We start from the raw sequence: 18388 nt of genomic DNA, 5'->3' as shown, positions 1-18388 counted from the left end.
ATTAACCATTTTATGTCCTAATAATATAACGCTGCACAAAAAGATTAGTTGATTGTAATTTCCCAGCCCTCTGCATTAACGCTGTCTCTTTAAAGCGATTGTATTTTGAGGGCAATATATGTAAATGAAAGTGTAGGCATTGCACAGCATCAGAGAGTCAAACCTCTTTGGCTTCCTAAGCTCTCACAACCCATCTGCTTCTCGCCAGTGATGTAAATGTACCAGCTGTTTGTAAAGAACCACTCTGTGTAGTGCAGGAGGCTGGTCCCTTTACCTTACATCAGCCTGTTTCCCAGCATAAGTCACTGTCTCGCCATCCATGCTGGCTGCATTGTCTCTAAACCTTCCACATCTCTACCAATCTGACATCCAAATGAACTAATCCTCTTACAGGTCAATGATTTTTTTTTTCCAGCATTGCTTAGTATGAAATTTAAATCAGATTCATGATGTGCTACATCTGATTTAACCAAGCAACAAATCATCTGAAAATAACAGTTATCTATCATAGAAGCTGGAAGCCTTTCTTGTAATAGCAGCAAAGAAATTGGCGAGGAGGAAGCCATATCCACACTGTGCTCAAAATGAAGGCTCTTCTGTTATTGGTTCTACCTTGGCTAAGCCCTGCCAACTATATAGACAATATGGGCAATCTACATTTCCTCTATTCCGAACTGTGAGTACTCACAGTAAACGTATATGTGTGTTTGTGTGTTCTGTCCACCTATGTGTCCGAACTTGATAGAATAATTGAAGGTAAAGTGTCTTTATACTCTATGTACATACTGTAGGTCAAAAAGTGAAGACTTTCTTACATTAAAGGGAACCCCTCTGTAATAAAAAAAATTATTGTGATTGTTGGTGTTTTATACTTGTAAGTGATTGAAGGAAATACAAATTTACATTAGCTAACAAGGAGTTAAAACTATCGGGACTATGTTAATTTTAGACATAGAGAAGCCATATAGAGATACTGTTGTAAATTATGGGTTCTGTTGAGTGAGGATTTGTTTGCTCCTACCTGTATGCATCTATACATTGAATGAAATTGCACTTCACGGTTATTCATTTGTATGCTAGTCATTGACTGTCGTGTTCCAGAACAATGCCTTAAGCAGTAGCAGAGCATTTGTATTACTGTTTGCTTTTTATTTATATTTGACTATTATTTCTACATGTTGCCTGTTCCTTTAAGATCCCTCATTTGTATGCTTGGGAATCATTATCAGCATCCTTCCTTAGCAGATTCTTAGCATTTGCTCATGAATTAGCAATGAAAAAAAAAATCATCTGTCTGCTGGCAGGGAGGCGATCCATTTCTTTGGAGATTAACATGGATGAGCTGTGAAACGTTCAGGGTGTGTGTGTGTGTGTGTGTGTGTGTGTGTGTGTGTGTGTGTGTGTGTGTGTGTGTGTGTGTGTGTTGTGTGTGTGTTGTGTGTGTGATGTGTGTGTGATGTGTGTGTGATGTGTGTGTGATGTGCGTGTGTTTGCGTGTGCGTGCGTGTGTGCGCGTGTGTGCGTGTGTGCACGTGTGTGCGTGCATGTGTGCGTGTGTGCGTGTGTGCGTGCGTGCGTGTGTGCCAGTGTTTGACAGTGTTTGTTTCAAAAAACAAAACTAATACAGGCCACAATTGTAATATCCTTTCAACTGGTGACTAAGCACTGGAATGATGGATTAGTCTTGGTGACTGCCATGACTGGGTTAAAATATCACTACAGACCACTTGGAGCCCAGATCACTACTTGGGAGGAAGCATGCCGGCCCTGGTGAAACAGGACCAACAATGAACTTGTTGTAAAATTTCTACTGAAGTCTAATGGCCATCGTTAATCATTAATTAATAGCTCAGTAATTGCTCATGGCATTGCTGACGATGATGCCACACGAGCCATGCCTCTTAGATTTCTGCAAAGTTTAAATCAACAGATATTTCTTATCACGTGTCCGTGTGTTTACATCTAGTGATCCCCATTTGAGATCGAGTGATGCACAGGCACATATAGGTGTAACCGTTTTAGTAATCTCACATCCCAGACACAGATTAAAGATTATCCAGCACACAGAAGACTCTACACTGTCAACAGATTAGTACATGAATGGCTAGCTGCATTAGAAATGTCAATTAAAAGAAGTGCTAAACTCAAAATCCACAGATTACAAAGGTAATGACTATAGCAAGAACTGCTAGCATTCACACATGTGACTATAAATAATTCTGGAGGGTTTCAGGACTGGAGATATGTGAGATTAAGTAATAGGGCAGACATTTTCTGCACTTCCTAGCAGTAATTCCATTAGAACACTATAGTAACTCATACTATACAACCCTCCTAGATATTCCAGGAGTGTACCAATAAAATGGGAGACCTTTCAGATTCCCAGAAGGGCAAGAAAATCCCCTGCAAGGCCAGGAGTCATTCAGTTGGAGAGGGCAATCACTGACCGCTCAGATGTACAGGGTATCTTTCTGGCGCTGATCTCTACTGATAAAGATCAGCTTCAGGAGTGGAAGCTAAGTGGCTGCTCACAGGTCACTTCCTGCAGTGCTGGAACGAGGAGGTGAGCGTGTTTTTTCTTTAATTATTGGCCAGCCGACATCTCATCCATTCTCCACATGTGGGTACCTATGACACATTTATGGCATAACCTTGTAGATATGCCATAAATGTGTGAGATTGGAATACCCTTTTCAGGGAGGCACTGTTTATAGGGGCACTCTCTGGCTTGCAGTCTTAAAGGTGTTTTCCCAACAATAAGTAACTCCTTAAGGAGGATCTGTCACTACATTATTAATGTCCTATCAGCTAACTAATCTAATAGGCGCTGTCATGCTGATAACTACAGTGTAAATTGTGTACCAAAACGTTTATTATTTCCAAAGTTCTGTGTTTTTTTCTAAATATGCTAATGCGGCTATACTTGCCAAATGGGTGGAGACTCTTTCTTTTCACTCTGGGCGGTGTAATGTTGTCTGTATGACGCTGTCCAATCAGCATCATACAGTTCTCCTGTATATTTAAAAAAATGCTCATAACTTTGGAGAAAATAAACGTTTTGGAAAAACAATTTACACTGTCGTTATCAGCATCATAGCGCCTATTAGATTAGTTAGGAGATAAGGCATTAATAAACTAGTGACAGATCATTTTTAAAACTCCCACCAATAAAAAATAAACTTTGTAATATACTGACCTTTTTCTGCTCTGCTCTACCAGCACCACTACTCTGATTACGTTTGGTTTGTCTATTTGGCGCCTATTACTGATGTTATGACCTCGCACAATGACATGTTGCTAATGATATTTATGTCCAATTACTAATTACTACCACTAGACCTTAGGCTATGTACACTTGATAGGTTTGGGAGGCAGGAAAATCTGCATCATAAATCTGTATGCTACTTGTGGATATTTGAGGCAGGTTTTGTAAGGGTATGTTCACACGATGAGAGGCATTTACGTGTGAAAAGACAGACTGTTAACAGCTGCCTCGTTTCACACGTAAATGCTCCTCGCATTTTGCGAGCCGTCTGAGACGCTCGTAAATCTTGAGCTGTGCTTCATTGTGTTCAATGAAGAACAGCTCAAATTACGTGGCAAAGAAGTGTCCTGCACTTCTTTGCCGAGGCAGTCCATTGACAGCTGTCAAACGACGACGCGTAAATGACAGGTCGTCTGCACAGTAAGTCGGCAAACCCATTCAAATGAATGGGCAGATGTTTGCCGACGTATAGGAGCCCTATTTTCAGACGTAAAACGAGGCATAATACGCCTCGTTTACGTCTGAAAATAGGTCGTGTGAACCCAGCCTAACAATTCCACAAGCGGGTTAAAGAGGCTCTGTCACCAGATTATAAGTGCCCTATCTCCTACATAATCTGATCGGTGCTGTAATGTAGATAACAACAGTTGTTTTCTATTTTGAAAAACGATAATTTTTGACAAAGTTATGAACAATTTTAGATTTATTAGAATTAGTTTCTTAGTAGACAACTGGGCGTGTTTTTTACTTTTTACCAACAGGGCGTTGTGAAGAGGAGTGTATGACCCTGACTAATCAGTGACCAATCAGCGTCATATACTTCTCATTGTTCCAGCCCAGCTTCTTTCACTGCACAATCACACTGGCACAATGAGAAGTGTATGGCGCTGATTGGTCACTGATTGGTCAGCGTCATAAACTTCTCTTCACAATGCCCAGTTGGTAAAAAGTAAAAACACGCCTAGTTGTCTATTAAAAAACGAAGTAGCATAAATTTAAAAATGGTTTAGAACTTGGTCAAAAGTGATCGTCTTTCAAAATAAAAACCACTGTTGTAATCTACATTGGTGACAGAGCCTCTTTAAATTGATATCCTCAACCCAAAGTAAGTGAAGGAGCTTACCACCTCCAACCCAAACCTTTGTGGAATCTATCCATTCATCTTGGGATCTTTCAATATCAAATTGGATTTACTCTAATTCTCAAAACTGACAAAGCACCGAATTGTTTATGTATCTAAACGACATGCTCAACCGAGTAGATATTGACCAAAAATAGAAGCTATTTTATCTGCATACAGGGAAATCCTTTCCTCCTCACCCTCATATAAGAAGCCTATTATGTTGCAATCTGATCTTGAGCCTTAAGAGAGGGATAGAGGGAATCCCTGTCTAGTACCTTGCTTCAAATCAAACATTGCCGGGGTTCTACCCCCCCCCCCATTCCCACCCTTGTCTTTGGTTGTTAATAATGGAGTTTAAGCCAGCCAACCAAAACCAAAGTGAACCAAAACCTCCCAGAGGAACCTTATTTTACAGTTTTAAAGGCCTTCGAAGAATCAAGTAACAAAAGATGCCCATAATTTTTTTAGTTGGCAAAATTACTTTCAGGTCAAGATATATGATAAAAATACAAAATATATCAGTAGGAACAGCATTACAAATCCTTTTGAATTATCATTAAAAGCCATTTATTTCAAATTCAGAAGACTAGGAAAAAAAGTAAATTTACCCAGGAGCTGACAACTGACAACATTTCTACAAGGGATCAGTGGCAACTCATACAAAATGTCACAAAATTACTGCCGTTTCTATTCAATGCTAAGGTCACTCTTATAATTCCACAACAAATAAGAGACTGGGCACAATTCGGGACTCACAATTCGGGACAGTAGTAAGGTGGAAACCAATTCTAGCTTAAAGTTTGATAAAAAAAACTAAAGTCGCAAAAGTGCCCAAAAGTCGTAATTTGGGTGCCAATTTGTGACTTTTGGCCTTTTTACTCCGCCCTCGCCACTTTTGTGTAAAGAGTTGTGGTTTAACAAAAGGAGCGAAGCCATCACTGCCCGACAAATGTATAATATTTTGTATTAATATTTTTCACCATGAAACAGGTGGAAATTTCCCCCTCCCCTTATCAGACTATCCCCTTATTGGACACCAAAAAAAATTATAAAAAATATATATGTTTACTCAACTCAGCACTCCTCTTCCCCTCCAGGTCCCCTCAGCATGCTGCGGCTCATACAATGTACTGACGCCGGGCAGCAACAGGACGTTGTATGTGACGCAGCATGGTGGGTGGGCCCGGAGAGGAAAAGCAAAGAGCTGATGTCAGTATAAGTTTTTTTTATTTGATATTTGATGAGGGCAGAAATGGTTGGCGCATGGCCAGTGAAAAGTTGCAACAAATTTATTAAAAGGCGTGCACTTCTTAATAAATCTGTTGCATGTTACTCTAGTGGAGCAGAAAGCTAAGACTGGCGTATGAAAGGCCAGTCGAAGTAAATCTGCACCTAAGAGTATATCCGAGCTGTTTAAGATAAGTGGATAAATGTATCAAAAACGTTTCGTTCCAAATTATGGTCCGCAATTACAGACAAATACTACGGTCATGTGCATGGGGCCTAACAGAAATATTTGGCAAAAGGCAGAATCGTCAGATTGATATTGGACAACAGGCATCACATTCGTAAGGAAAGCCAGAGGAGGCTGCAGTAAGTTATAGACAGATAGTCGGGTGAATTCATGCAGTTTATCCATGCCCACCAGTCTGATGTAAGGTCAGTGGTACAATCTGAGAGAACTGTCATAATTTTTTCTATGCAATAGATTATGTTAGTTTTTTTTAGCCATCCTTAAATCATGAAATGTGTTTAAGATTTCCAGTGCGGGTTAGAAGGTTCTAGTTAAGCCTTTTTTGAGTAGCTGTCCCATCCTAATTAAAGGGAACGCATCACATTGAAAATGAGGTCCACTCTGCGGGCAGAATGTTATAGAAGAGGAGGGGCCGAGCAGATTGATATATATTTTTGTGGGGAAATATTCAGTGTAACTTGTATTATACTAATTTAAACCTCTGCTCATTCTGGGCTTAGGAGTCCAGTGGGTGGTCTCACTCTATGATGGACAGACTTCTCAGTATGAGCATGCATACAGAGACATCTGTCAATACTTGAATAGGACCGCCAAGTGGACTCCTAAGCCCAGAGAGAGCAGAGGTTCAAATTAATATAATACAAGTTATACTAAATCTTTTCCTACAGAACTATATATTAACCTGCTCAGCTCCTCCTGCTCTATAACATGCTGCCTACATATTGGACCTCATTTTTAATGTTACATAGTTCGTATTGTTGGAAAAAGACACATGTCCATCAAGTTCAACCAAGGGATGGGAAAGGGAAAAATTTCTACACATAGGAGTTTATATTTTTTTGTTCTAGGAAATGATCTAAGCCTTTTTTAAAGCCATCTACTGTCCCTGCTGTGAGCAGCTCCTGCGGTGACTATTCCATAGATTCACAGTTCTCACAGTAAAGAAGGCTTGTCGCCTCTGCAGATTGATCCTTTCTTTCTCCAGACGGAGGGAGTGCCCCCTTGTTTTTTGTGGGGGTTTTACATGGAACAGGATTTCACCATATTTTTTGTATGTGCCATTAATATATTTATATAAGTTAAGCATGTCCCCCCCTTAGTCGTTTTTTTTTCAAGGCTAACTAGATTTAGTTCTTTTAACCCTTTCCCGACATTTGCCGTATGGGTACGGAATGGAAAGCATTGACTTCCCGCAAATTGCCGTACCCATACGCCAAATGTTTGGCACCGGCTCAGAAGCTGAGCCGGTGCCGTCATCGTCGGATCTCAGCTGTATCCTACAGCTGACATCCGACTGTAACGGCGAGGACCAAAATTAGCTTCAATCCCCGCCATTAACCCCTTAAGTGCAGCGCTCAAAAGCGAGTGCTGCACTTAAGGTGTTTGCAGCTCATCAGAACCCCAGCAATGAAATTGCCAGGGTGCCGGTGGCTGCAATGGCAACTGGAGGAATAATACTGGCCTCCCGGTCTGCCTAGCACGGAAACCGGTGAAGATTCACCCGGCGGCGGAACCTGATCGGCTTCCGTAGCCGCTGGCAAGATGGCGCCGGGTCAGGAGCTGATCCGGCGTCATCAGCGGTGGAAGTCAGCTGTATGTCACAGCTGACATCCACCTGTAACGGCAGGAACCGGAGCTAGCTCCGATCCCTGCCATTAACCCCTAAGATGCAGCAATCGAAAGCGATTGCTGCATTGTATAGGTTACTAGCAGATCGCCAGCCCTGACAGGCAATCAGGACTGGGCGACTGCTTCTATGGCAGCAAGAGACACAATGGCCTCCTGCTCTGCCATTACAGAAGCCGATCAGGCCCCGTAAGGTACTAGACAGGGATTCCCTCTATCCCTCTCTTAAGGCTCAAGATCAGATTGCAACATAATAGGCTTCTTATATAGGTATAAAAAATGATCAAAAAGTCGCACGTATTCCAAAAACGGTACCTATAAAAACTATAGCTCGTCTCGCAAAAAACAAACCCTCATACAGCTGCGTCGACAAAAAAAAATTAAAAAGTTATGGTTCTCACAACTTGGCGACAGAAAAAATACATTATTTTTACAAAAGTAGTTTTATTGTGCATAAAGTTGCAAAACATAAAAAAGTCCTATAAAATAGGTATCGCCGGAATCATACTGACCCGCAGAATAAAGTTAACATGTAATTTATAATGCTTGGTGAACGCTGTATAAAAAACTAAATAAAACTATGCCAGAATTGCGGTTTTTTGTTTACCTGGCCTCACAAAAAATAGGATAAAAGGTGATCAAAAAGTCGCATGTACCCCAAAATGGTATCAATAATAACTACAGCTCAACCCGCAAAAAAAAGCCCTCATACAACTACGTCTATGAAAAAATAAAATTAGTTATGGCTCCAATAAGTCAGGAAATAAAAAATATGCAGTTGTTTGAAGAGGCGATTTATCAAGGACCTAAAATTAGGGAACCAGGAAAGGGAGGGCCCAAACATGTCCGCTGGAAGCGACGGTGCCCGTATTATACCAGGACAACACTTTCCCAGCAAAATTCCCCAAACTGCAAAGGTGCGGAGTGTGGACCTTGAGGGGCAAAAGAAAGGACGCCATATATCAGTGCGACACCGGCCTGTGCAGAAAGGATTGCTTCACAGCGTAACACACATCTATGGATCATTTTATTGTTTTTTTTTACCCCATTATTATACCACCTGACTATGCCCCTGATGTACTCTGCCCAGCTTTCATGTACTCCCACATTATAAACTGAAACACCAGCAATACTTAAACAAAACTACTACCAAGCAATATCCGCTCTCCAAAAGCCAAATGGCGCTCCCTCCGCTCTGAACCCTACAGCGTGCCCAAACAGCAGTTTCCTTCCACATATATGGCATCGCCATACCCGGGAGAACCCTTTTAACAATTTTTGGGGTGTGTGTCTCCAGTGTCATAAGCTGGGCTTGACATATTTTCCACTGAAATGGCATATCTAGGGAAAAATATACATTTTTAATTTGCACCATCCGCAGCACATTTATTTATGGAAAAGACCTGTGGGGTGAAATGCTCACTACACCCCTTAATAAATGCATTGAGGGGTGTAGTTTCCAAATGGGGTCACTTATCAGGGGTTTCTTTTTATTGAGCCTCTGCAATTGTGAACTAATACTTTGTAAATCGCCAAATTAGGCCTCAATTTCGCATGGTACTCTCTCACTCCTGAGCCTGGTCAAATGTCCAGGCAAAAGATTAGGGTCACATGTTGGGTGTTTCTAAAACCGGGAAACACCGCATAACAATTAGAGGGCTGTCTTGTTATGGTGGCACAAGCCGGGCACCACATATTGGCATATCTATGGAAAAAATCCCATTTTCACTCTGCAACATGGAGTGCACACTAATTTCTACAAAACACCTGCGGGGTTAACATGCTCACTACACCACTAGGTAAATGCATTGAGGGGTGTAGTTTCCAAAATGGGGTCACTTCTGGGGGGTTTCCACTGTTTTGGTCCCACAGGCGCCCAGAAACCAATCCAGCAAAATCTGCACTCCAAATGGCGCTCCTTCCTTTCTGAGCTCTGCCGTGTGCCCAAATAGCAGTTTCTGACCACATATGGGATATTGCCGTATTCGGGAGAAATTGCTTTACAAATGTTGGTTTCTTTTTTTCCTTTATTTGTTGAGAAAATAAAAAAATTTGCGCTAAAGCTACGTTTTATTGAAGAAAAAGGATTGTTTTTATTTTCACTGCCCAATTCTAATAAATTCTATGAAACATCTATGGGGTCTAAATGCTTACTACACCCCTAGATGGGGATTATAGTTTCCTAAATGGAATCACTTTTTGGGAATTTTCATTGTTTTGTCCCCTCAGGGCCTTTGCAAATGTGACATGGCCTCCGCAAACCATTCCTGCTAAATGTGATCTCCAAAAGCCAAATAGCACTCTTTCACTTCTAAGCCCCGCCGTGTGTCCAAACAGCCGTTTATGACCACATGTGGGGTATCGTTTTACTCAGGAGAAATTGCTTTACAAATTTTGCGGTGCTTTTTCTCCTTCAGTCCTTGTGGAAATGAGAAAAAATTAGCTAAACCTACATTTTCTTTGAAATAAAATGTAGATTTTTATTTTCAGGGCCTACTTCCAATAATTTCTACAAAAAACCTGTTGGGTCAAAACGCTCACTATACCCCTAGATAATTTCCTCAATGGGTGTAGTTTCCAAAATGGGGTCACATGTGTGGGGTTTTCATTGTTTTGTCCCCTCAGGGGCTTTGTAAATGTGACATGGCCTCCGCAAACCATTCCTGCTAAATGTGATCTCCAAAACAGTTTTGGCACCGCAAGAGCCCTTCAAACCTGACTTGGTGCCTAAAATATATTATAATAAAAATAAGGCCCCAAAATCCACTAGGTGCTCCTTTGCTTCTGAGGCCGGTGCTTCAGTCCAGTAGCACACTAGGGCCACATGTGTGATATTTCCTAAAACTGCAGAACCTGGGCAACAAATATTGAGTTTCATTTCTCTGGTAAAACTTTCTGTGTTATTGTAATGACAGGGTAGTGAGACAGACAGGTGAGCCCTAATCTACCCGCCACTCAGTCCCTGCCTACTTGCAACGACCTGTCCTAAGCGACGGGGTACAACTGGGCGACGGTCCCTACGCTCAGTAAGTGCAAGACAGACAAACAGACAAGGGTACACAGAAGCTAGGGAAATGGGGCAGCTGCCCACGGAGACACCATGAGCAACAAGAGTAGTGAACGAGCCGAGTCAAACCAGGAGAGAACGAGGTACAAAAACGCTGAGCAGGAGAGTGGTCAGAAAGCCAAGGTCAATAACAAGCAGAGGATGAGTAGTACAAGCAGCAGCAGCAAGCCAGGAAACAATGATAGAAGAATCACAGGCAAAGGAGGAACAGGAAAGGCAGGTATAAATAGACAGTGGGCGGGAGCTAGCTCCGTCTGGCCAGGCTGTGATAGGCTCTCCCACTCCTAAGCCTGCCATCCTGAGTGGTGGAAGATGGAGTCAGTCTCACAAACATAGGAGCAGGTGCAGACTGATTGCCCACGGGCGTCGATACAGAAGCTGGATCTGGCAAATCCTTTACAGTACCCCCCTTTTATGAGGGGCCACCGGACCCTTTCTAGGTGGACCTGGTTTATTGGGGAAACGAAGGTGGAACCTCCTGAGCAATACCCCAGCGTGAACATCCCGGGCGGGTACCCAAGTCCTCTCCTCAGGCCCGTATCCTCTCCAATGGACCAGGTACTGGAGGGAGCCTTGGACCATCCTGCTGTCCACAATCTTGGCAACCTCGAATTATACCCCCTCGGGGGTGAGAACAGGGACCGGAGGTTTCCTCGAGGGAGCCAAGGACAGGGAGCAGCGTTTAAGGAGGGAGGCATGAAAGACGTCGTGCACTCGAAAAGACGGGGGCAACTCCAGTCGGAAGGAGACAGGGTTAAGGACTTCAATGACCTTGTACGGCCCTATAAACCGGGGAGCAAACTTCTTGGACGGGACTTTAAGGCGCAAATTTTTAGAGGATAGCCACACCAGATCCCCGACCACAAACAAGGGGTTAGCAGAACGTCTTCTATCTGCCTGAGTCTTTTGTATGCTCTGGGACACCTCTAGGTTCTTCTGAACCTGGGCCCAGACTGTGCACAGTTCCTGATGAACGACATCTACCTCGGGATTGTTGGAACTACCAGGTGAAACGGAGGAGAACCGTGGATTAAACCCAAAATTACAGAAAAAGGGGGAGACCCCTGACGAGTTACTGACACGGTTATTAAGGGAAAATTCGGCGAGGGGAATGAATGAGACCCAATCATGTTGACAGTCAGAGATAAAACACCTTAAATATTGTTCTAGAGACTGATTAGTCCTCTCAGTTTGGCCATTAGTTTCAGGATGGAAGGCCGAGGAGAAGGACAGATCAATCTCCAACTTTTTACAGAAGGCTCTCCAAAACAATGAAACAAATTGTACCCCTCTGTCAGAAACAATATTGACAGGGACCCCATGGAGACGCAGGATGTGTTTGACAAACAAGGTAGCTAACGTCTTAGCATTGGGTAGTTTCTTGAGGGGCACAAAGTGGCACATTTTACTGAAGCGGTCTACTACAACCCACACCACCGACTTGCCTTGAGATGGAGGCAAATCGGTGATAAAATCCATGGAGATATGGGTCCAAGGTCTCTGGGGAATGGGCAAAGAACATAGTAAGCCCGCTGGTCGGGACCTGGGATTCTTGGACCTAGCACAAACCTCACAAGCTGCGACGTAGGCCTTAACGTCTTTAAGCAACCCAGGCCACCAGTAGTTTCTGGCAATGAGGTGCTTGGTACCCAGGATGCCTGGATGGCCAGATAGTGCAGAGTCATGATTTTCCCTAAGTACCCTTAGCCGGAGTTGCAGGGGAACAAACAGCTTGTTCTCAGGAAGGTTCCCGGGAGCTGAACCTTGATCAGCCGCAATTTCAGAGACTAAATCAGAATCAATAGAGGAAATTATTATACCTGGAGGCAAAATACAAGCAGGATCTTCCTCCGAAGGAGGGCTGGCCATGAAGCTACGCGACAGTGCGTCAGCCTTAATATTTTTAGACCCAGCCCTATAGGTGACCAAAAAGTTGAATCTGGTAAAAAATAACACCCATCGAGCTTGTCTCGGGTTTAGCCTTCGGGCAGATTCTAAGAAAACCAGATTCTTGTGGTCGGTAAGGACCGTTACCTGGTGCCTAGCCCCCTCCAGGAAGTGGCGCCACTCCTCAAATGCCCATTTAATGGCTAAGAGTTCGCTGTTGCCAATATCATAGTTACTCTCAGTGGGTGAAAACTTCCTGGAGAAGTAGGCACAGGGACGGAGATGGGTGAGGGACCTGGTACCCTGGGACAAGACAGCACCCACTTCGGAGGCGTCAACCTCCACGATGAATGGCTCCATTTGGTTGGGCTGAACCAGCACAGGGGCCGAGATAAAGCACTTCTTAAGGACCTCAAAAGCCTGGACAGCCTCAGGAGGCCAGTGGAGGAGATCAGCACCTTTGCGAGTGAGATCCGTAAGAGGCTTAGCGATGACGGAGAAGTTAGCAATAAATCTCCTGTAATAATTAGCGAATCCCAGGAAGCACTGTAACGCCTTCAGGGAGGCAGGTTGGACCCATTCCGCCACAGCCTGGACCTTGGCGGGGTCCAATGCGGAATTCATGAGGAGTGAGAATTTGACACAAAAATGGTATCTCTTGCACCCCAAACACACATTTTTCGGTCTTAGCAAACAGTTTGTTTTCCCGAAGGACCTGGAGCACCTTACTGACATGCTCAATGTGGGAGGACCAGTCCTTGGAAAACACAAGTATTTCATCAAGGTACACTACAAGAAATACCCCCAGGTAGTCTCTTAAAATCTCATTTATGAAATTCTGGAAGACTGCGGTAGCATTACACAACCCAAAGGGCATGACGAGGTATTCGAAATTACCTTCGGGCATGTTAAACGCAGACTTCCACTCATCCCCCTCTTTGATGTGGATAAGGTTATAAGCCCCCCGTAGATCAAACTTAGAGAACCATTGGGCCCCCTGAACCTGATTGAAGAGATCAGGAATCAAAGGAAGGGGGTACTGGTTTCTTACAGTGACCTTATTCAAGTTCCGGTAGTCGATGCACGGCCTAAGACCACCATCCTTCTTCCCTACGAAGAAGAAGCCAGCACCTACCGGAGAAGTAGAGGGGCGAATGTAACCCTTGGCCAGGCATTCCTGGATATACTCTCTCATGGCTTCACGGTCGGGACAAGAGAGATTAAATATCCTACCCTTAGGGAGCTTAGCTCCTGGTACCAAATCGATTGCGCAATCGTTTTCTCTATGAGGAGGTAACACTTCGGAGGCCTCTTTAGAGAAAACATAAGCGAAGTCCTGAACAAACTCAGGTAGAGTGTTCACCTCCTCAGGGAGAGAAATAGAATTAACAGAAAAACATGACGTCATGCATTCATTACCCCATTTGGTAAGATCCCCAGTATCCCAGTTAAACGTGGGATTATGCAACTGCAACCAGGGAAGGCCTAAAACCAAATCGGACGATAATCCCTGCATCACCAATACAGAGCACTGCTCCAAATGCATGGAGCCAACAAGGAGTTCAAAAACAGGGGTATGCTGTGTAAAATAACCATTAGCAAGAGGAGTGGAGTCGATTCCCACTACCGGGACAGGTTTAGGCAAATCAATCAATGGCATAGCTAGAGACATAGCAAATTCCACAGACATAATATTAGCAGAAGACCCTGAATCCACGAAGGCACTGCCGGTAGCAGACCTACCACCAAAAGAGACCTGAAAGGTAAGCAAGATTTTATTAGGTTTCATTTTTACGGGAAATACCTGTGCACCCAAGTGACCTCCCCGATGATCACTTAGGCGCGGAAGTTCTTCCGGCTGCTTATTCTTACGCCTAGGACAGTTGTTCACTTTATGCTTGTCATCCCCACAGTAGAAGCAGAGACCATTCTTCCTGCGGAACTCTCTACGTTGTTGGGGGGACACGGAGGCCCCGAGTTGCATAGGTACATCCGAGTCTTCCGTGGAAGACCGAAGCAACGGGACCTCAGGAGGCATCATAGGGGAGTCAGAGGAGAAGGCACAAAAACGTTCAAGTCGTCGTTCCCTGAGACGTCGGTCAAGTCGTACCGCTAAAGCCATAACCTGATCTAGGGAGTCAGCAGAGGGATAGCTAACTAGCAGGTCTTTCAGGGCGTTCGACAGACCCAATCTAAACTGGCACGTCAAGGCAGGGTAATTCCACCGAGAAGCTACACACCACTTCCTAAAGTCAGAACAATACTCCTCTACAGGTCTCTTACCCTGACGTAAGGTCACCAACTGACTCTCGGCAAAGGCAGTCTTGTCAGTCTCGTCATAAATGAGCCCGAGAGCAGAAAAGAAAATATCAACGGAGGAAAGTTCAGGGGCGTCAGGAGCCAAGGAGAAGGCCCATTCTTGGGGCCCGTCCTGGAGCCGGGACATAATTATACCCACCCGCTGGCTCTCAGAATCTGAGGAGTGGGGCTTTAAGCGAAAATAGAGCCTACAACTCTCCCGAAAGGAGAAAAAGTTTTCCAGTCCCCTCAGAACCGGTCAGGCAACTTGAGGTGGGGTTCAAGAGGTGAGGTGGGGGGTACTACCAGGGAAGCATCACGCAGGTTGTCCCTCTGAGCCAGGGCCTGGACCTGTAGGGAGAGGCCCTGCATCTGCTGAGCCAGAGTCTCAAGGGGGTCCATAGATGTGTCAGGGACCAGGGTAGACTAGGTATATGGGCCTGTGATTATGTAATGACAGGGTAAGGAGACAGACAGGTGAGCCCTAATCTACCCGCCACTCAGTCCCTGCCTACTTGCAACGACCCGTCGTAAGCGACGGGGTACAACTGGGCGACGGTCCCTACACTCAGTAAGTGCAAGACAGACAAACAGACAAGGGTACACAGAAGCTAGGGAAACGGGGCAGCTGCCCACGGAGACACCGTGAGCAACAAGAGTAGTGAATGAGCTGAGTCAAACCAGGAGAGAACGAGGTACAAAAACGCTGAGCAGGAGAGTGGTCAGAAAGCCAAGGTCAATAACAAGCAGAGGATGAGTAGTACAAGCAGAAGCAGCAAGCCAGGAAACAAGCATAGAAGAATCACAGGCAAAGGAGGAACAGGAAAGGCAGGTATAAATAGACAGTGGGCGGGAGCTAGCTCCGTCTGGCCAGGCTGTGATAGGCTCTCCCACTCCTAAGCCTGCCATCCTGAGTGGTGGAAGATGGAGTCAGTCTCACAAACATAGGAGCAGGTGCAGACTGATTGCCCACGGGCGTCGATACAGAAGCTGTGTCTGGCAAATCCTTTACAGTTATAAAGAAAATTGGTTTAAAAATTAATTTCTGCAAAAAAATATGAAATTCGTAAATTTCACCTCTACTTTGCTTTAATTCCTGTGAAAAGTCTAAAGGGTTAAGAAATTTTCTAAATGCTGTTTTGAATACTTTGAGGGGTGAAGTTTTTAAAATGGGGTGACTTTTTGGGGTTTCTAATATATAAGGACCTCAAAGCCACTTCACAACTGAACTGGCCCCTGTAAAAATAGCCTTTTGGAAATTTTCTTGAAAATGTCAGAAATTGCTGATAAAGTTCAAAGCCTTGTAACGTCCTAGAAAAATAAAAGGATGTTCAAAAAACGATGGCAATCTAATGTAGACATATGGGGGATGTTAATTAGCAACAATTTTGTGTGTTATAACTGCCTGTCTTACAAGCAGATACATTTTAAGGTGAGAAAATTGCTAATTTTTGAAATTTTTCGCTAAATTTTGGTGTTTTTCACAATTAAATACTGAACATATCTAGCAAATTTTGCCGGTAACATAAAGTCCAATGTGTCACTAGAAAACAATCTCAGAATCGCTTGGATAGGTAAAAGCCTTCCGGAGTTATTACCACATAAAGTGAAACATGTCAGATTTGAAAAATGAGGCTCTGTCAGGAAGGTCAAAAGTGCCTAAAGAGGGAAGGGGTTAATCTTTCCTTATAACTTAGATTCTCCATGCCTCTTATTAGCTTCGTTGCTCTTCTTTGTATTTAATCTTTGTATTTAATGTGACGGGTTCCCTTTAACCGTGGTAATTTGAGTGATGACTCTAACCATCTTGAGTGGGCACTGAATTATTTATCTTTTTTTTCTAAAAAGATAATATTGTGGTAGGTAATATCTTCTTCCTGTATTAACATTTAGACATCATAGCAACACCACTGACACTGTGGAACTGCTCACTAACATTCATGTTAAAAATCATTGGAAATTTTGGCATTAGTTACCTGATTTTTTCCCTCTGGTTTTCCTAGAACCTCAAGCAAACCTAATTACCTTTTAGTAAGAAAGCAACCCCAGCTGCTAATGTTGTGGCACATAGACTTTATTTGCAAAACTTTTACATTCTTTACTTTTAATTGCATAGGCTGTCGTTATCTCAGGTTTATTTTTTTGTCTGAGTTTTGTCTTGTTAATCTATGACTACAGGAACATTCTAATAATAAGTTCCAGGACCTTGTTTTGAAGACGCCATTATAAATATAGAAGATTTCCTGCACTTTTATCCCTCGGTTGTGGGAGAGATCCTTCAAATCTTTCCCTATAAAATAACCACTGGATAAAACTTCCTATCTTACCAGTTCATCTGAGTTACAGCATTGCTTTGAGTTCAAATGCACCATAATTTTCAACTGTGTTTTTGTAGAAATGTTCATAAATCAGATATGATGTAGCCAAGCATGGGATGAAATACAGTATGGAAATTAATCACCTTTAACGAGATGAGGAAGGACAACAAAGAGTGCAAAAATACTGAGGTAGCCTACAAGACGTGACTACTTTTCCCATTTGAGCAGTTGTCCTTGCTTCTGGAAATCAGTAAATCAAATCCCCAAGATGAAGGTCTACAGATCATGTTTTCCTGTAAAATGTTACTTATTTTAATGCCTCTCAGCTCTTCTTTTAAAAAGTACTATTTATCTAAGTTCTGCTATATTAATGGAACATATATTTAACTTAAATCATACTACATTCCTAGATTTATTTGTGTGGGAAATTGAAATTTCTACTGAGGTTATTACAAAATTACTAATAGAACACAACACCACTCATAAACAATTTAAGGTCCCCTTATGTTAACCATGTTGGGGAAAACTTAGGCTCTGTGTGCAGCATGTTTTGGCCCTACACTTAGCATGTATGACAAGAAAGCTCCTGAAGTACATGCTAAACATGTCCATAGGGCTCCATTAGCACGACAGAGGCCTCTGTTTGGCTTGTATACGTTAGTGTAAAGGGTTTGCCAGACACAGGTTCTGTGTCGACGCCCAGGGTTAATCAGCCCTCACCAGCTTCAAGGTCTGCTAGAGTGACGCAATCTGTTACCACTCAGGCTTGCTGGCTGAGGAGAGGGAGAACCTATCAAATTGTCTGTCTTGCACTTACTGAGTTTAGGGACCGTCACCCAGTTGTACGCCGTCGCTTAGGACGGGCTGTGTAAGTAGGCAGGGACTAAGTTGCGGGTAGATTAGGGCTCATCTGTCCATCTCCCTACTCCGATTCATTACAGTTAGTTTACCTTTTTTAAGGCTGAAATAGCATAGTAGACTACGCTATTCCTCCCTGTGGGGTCCTGCAAAAAAACTAATACCACACGATATACTTTTTTTTTAACATGCAAGCCAATGAATGACGTATGCCACTGTAGGGCATACATCACAAGCATATGTATACATCATAGGCTATTCATGACATATATGTGAAACGGATACCATATTAGTATATGGGTGACTGACACCTAATAGTGGCATCCATCACCAATGGACTATAATAAAATCCATTTAAGGAATACGTCATAAACAGGAGTCATTAGAGTTCATGACGTATCCGTTTGACAGGTACCATTATAGTCTACAAAGATGGATGCCACTGTCAGGGCATCTGTCACAACCTACGTTT

The 18388-nt window shown here is 43.3% G+C and overlaps 1 protein-coding gene across 1 annotated transcript in view; it reads left to right on the top strand.

Moving 5' to 3' along the window:
• The first annotated feature begins 203 nt into the window (after positions 1-203).
• Positions 204-18388, top strand: part of LNX1 (ligand of numb-protein X 1) — a 171690-nt gene continuing 153505 nt past the window's right edge. Inside the window, exon 1 of the mRNA XM_075859740.1 lies at positions 204-676. Within this exon, the coding sequence (XP_075715855.1) occupies positions 585-676 (92 nt within the window). The 5' untranslated portion in view covers positions 204-584. The remainder of the gene's footprint in view (positions 677-18388) is intronic.

This window comes from Rhinoderma darwinii, chromosome 1 (assembly GCF_050947455.1).
Source record: "Rhinoderma darwinii isolate aRhiDar2 chromosome 1, aRhiDar2.hap1, whole genome shotgun sequence".
In the NCBI taxonomy this organism is placed as follows: Eukaryota; Metazoa; Chordata; class Amphibia; order Anura; family Rhinodermatidae; genus Rhinoderma; species Rhinoderma darwinii.
This window is presented reverse-complemented; position numbering and strand designations above follow the sequence as displayed.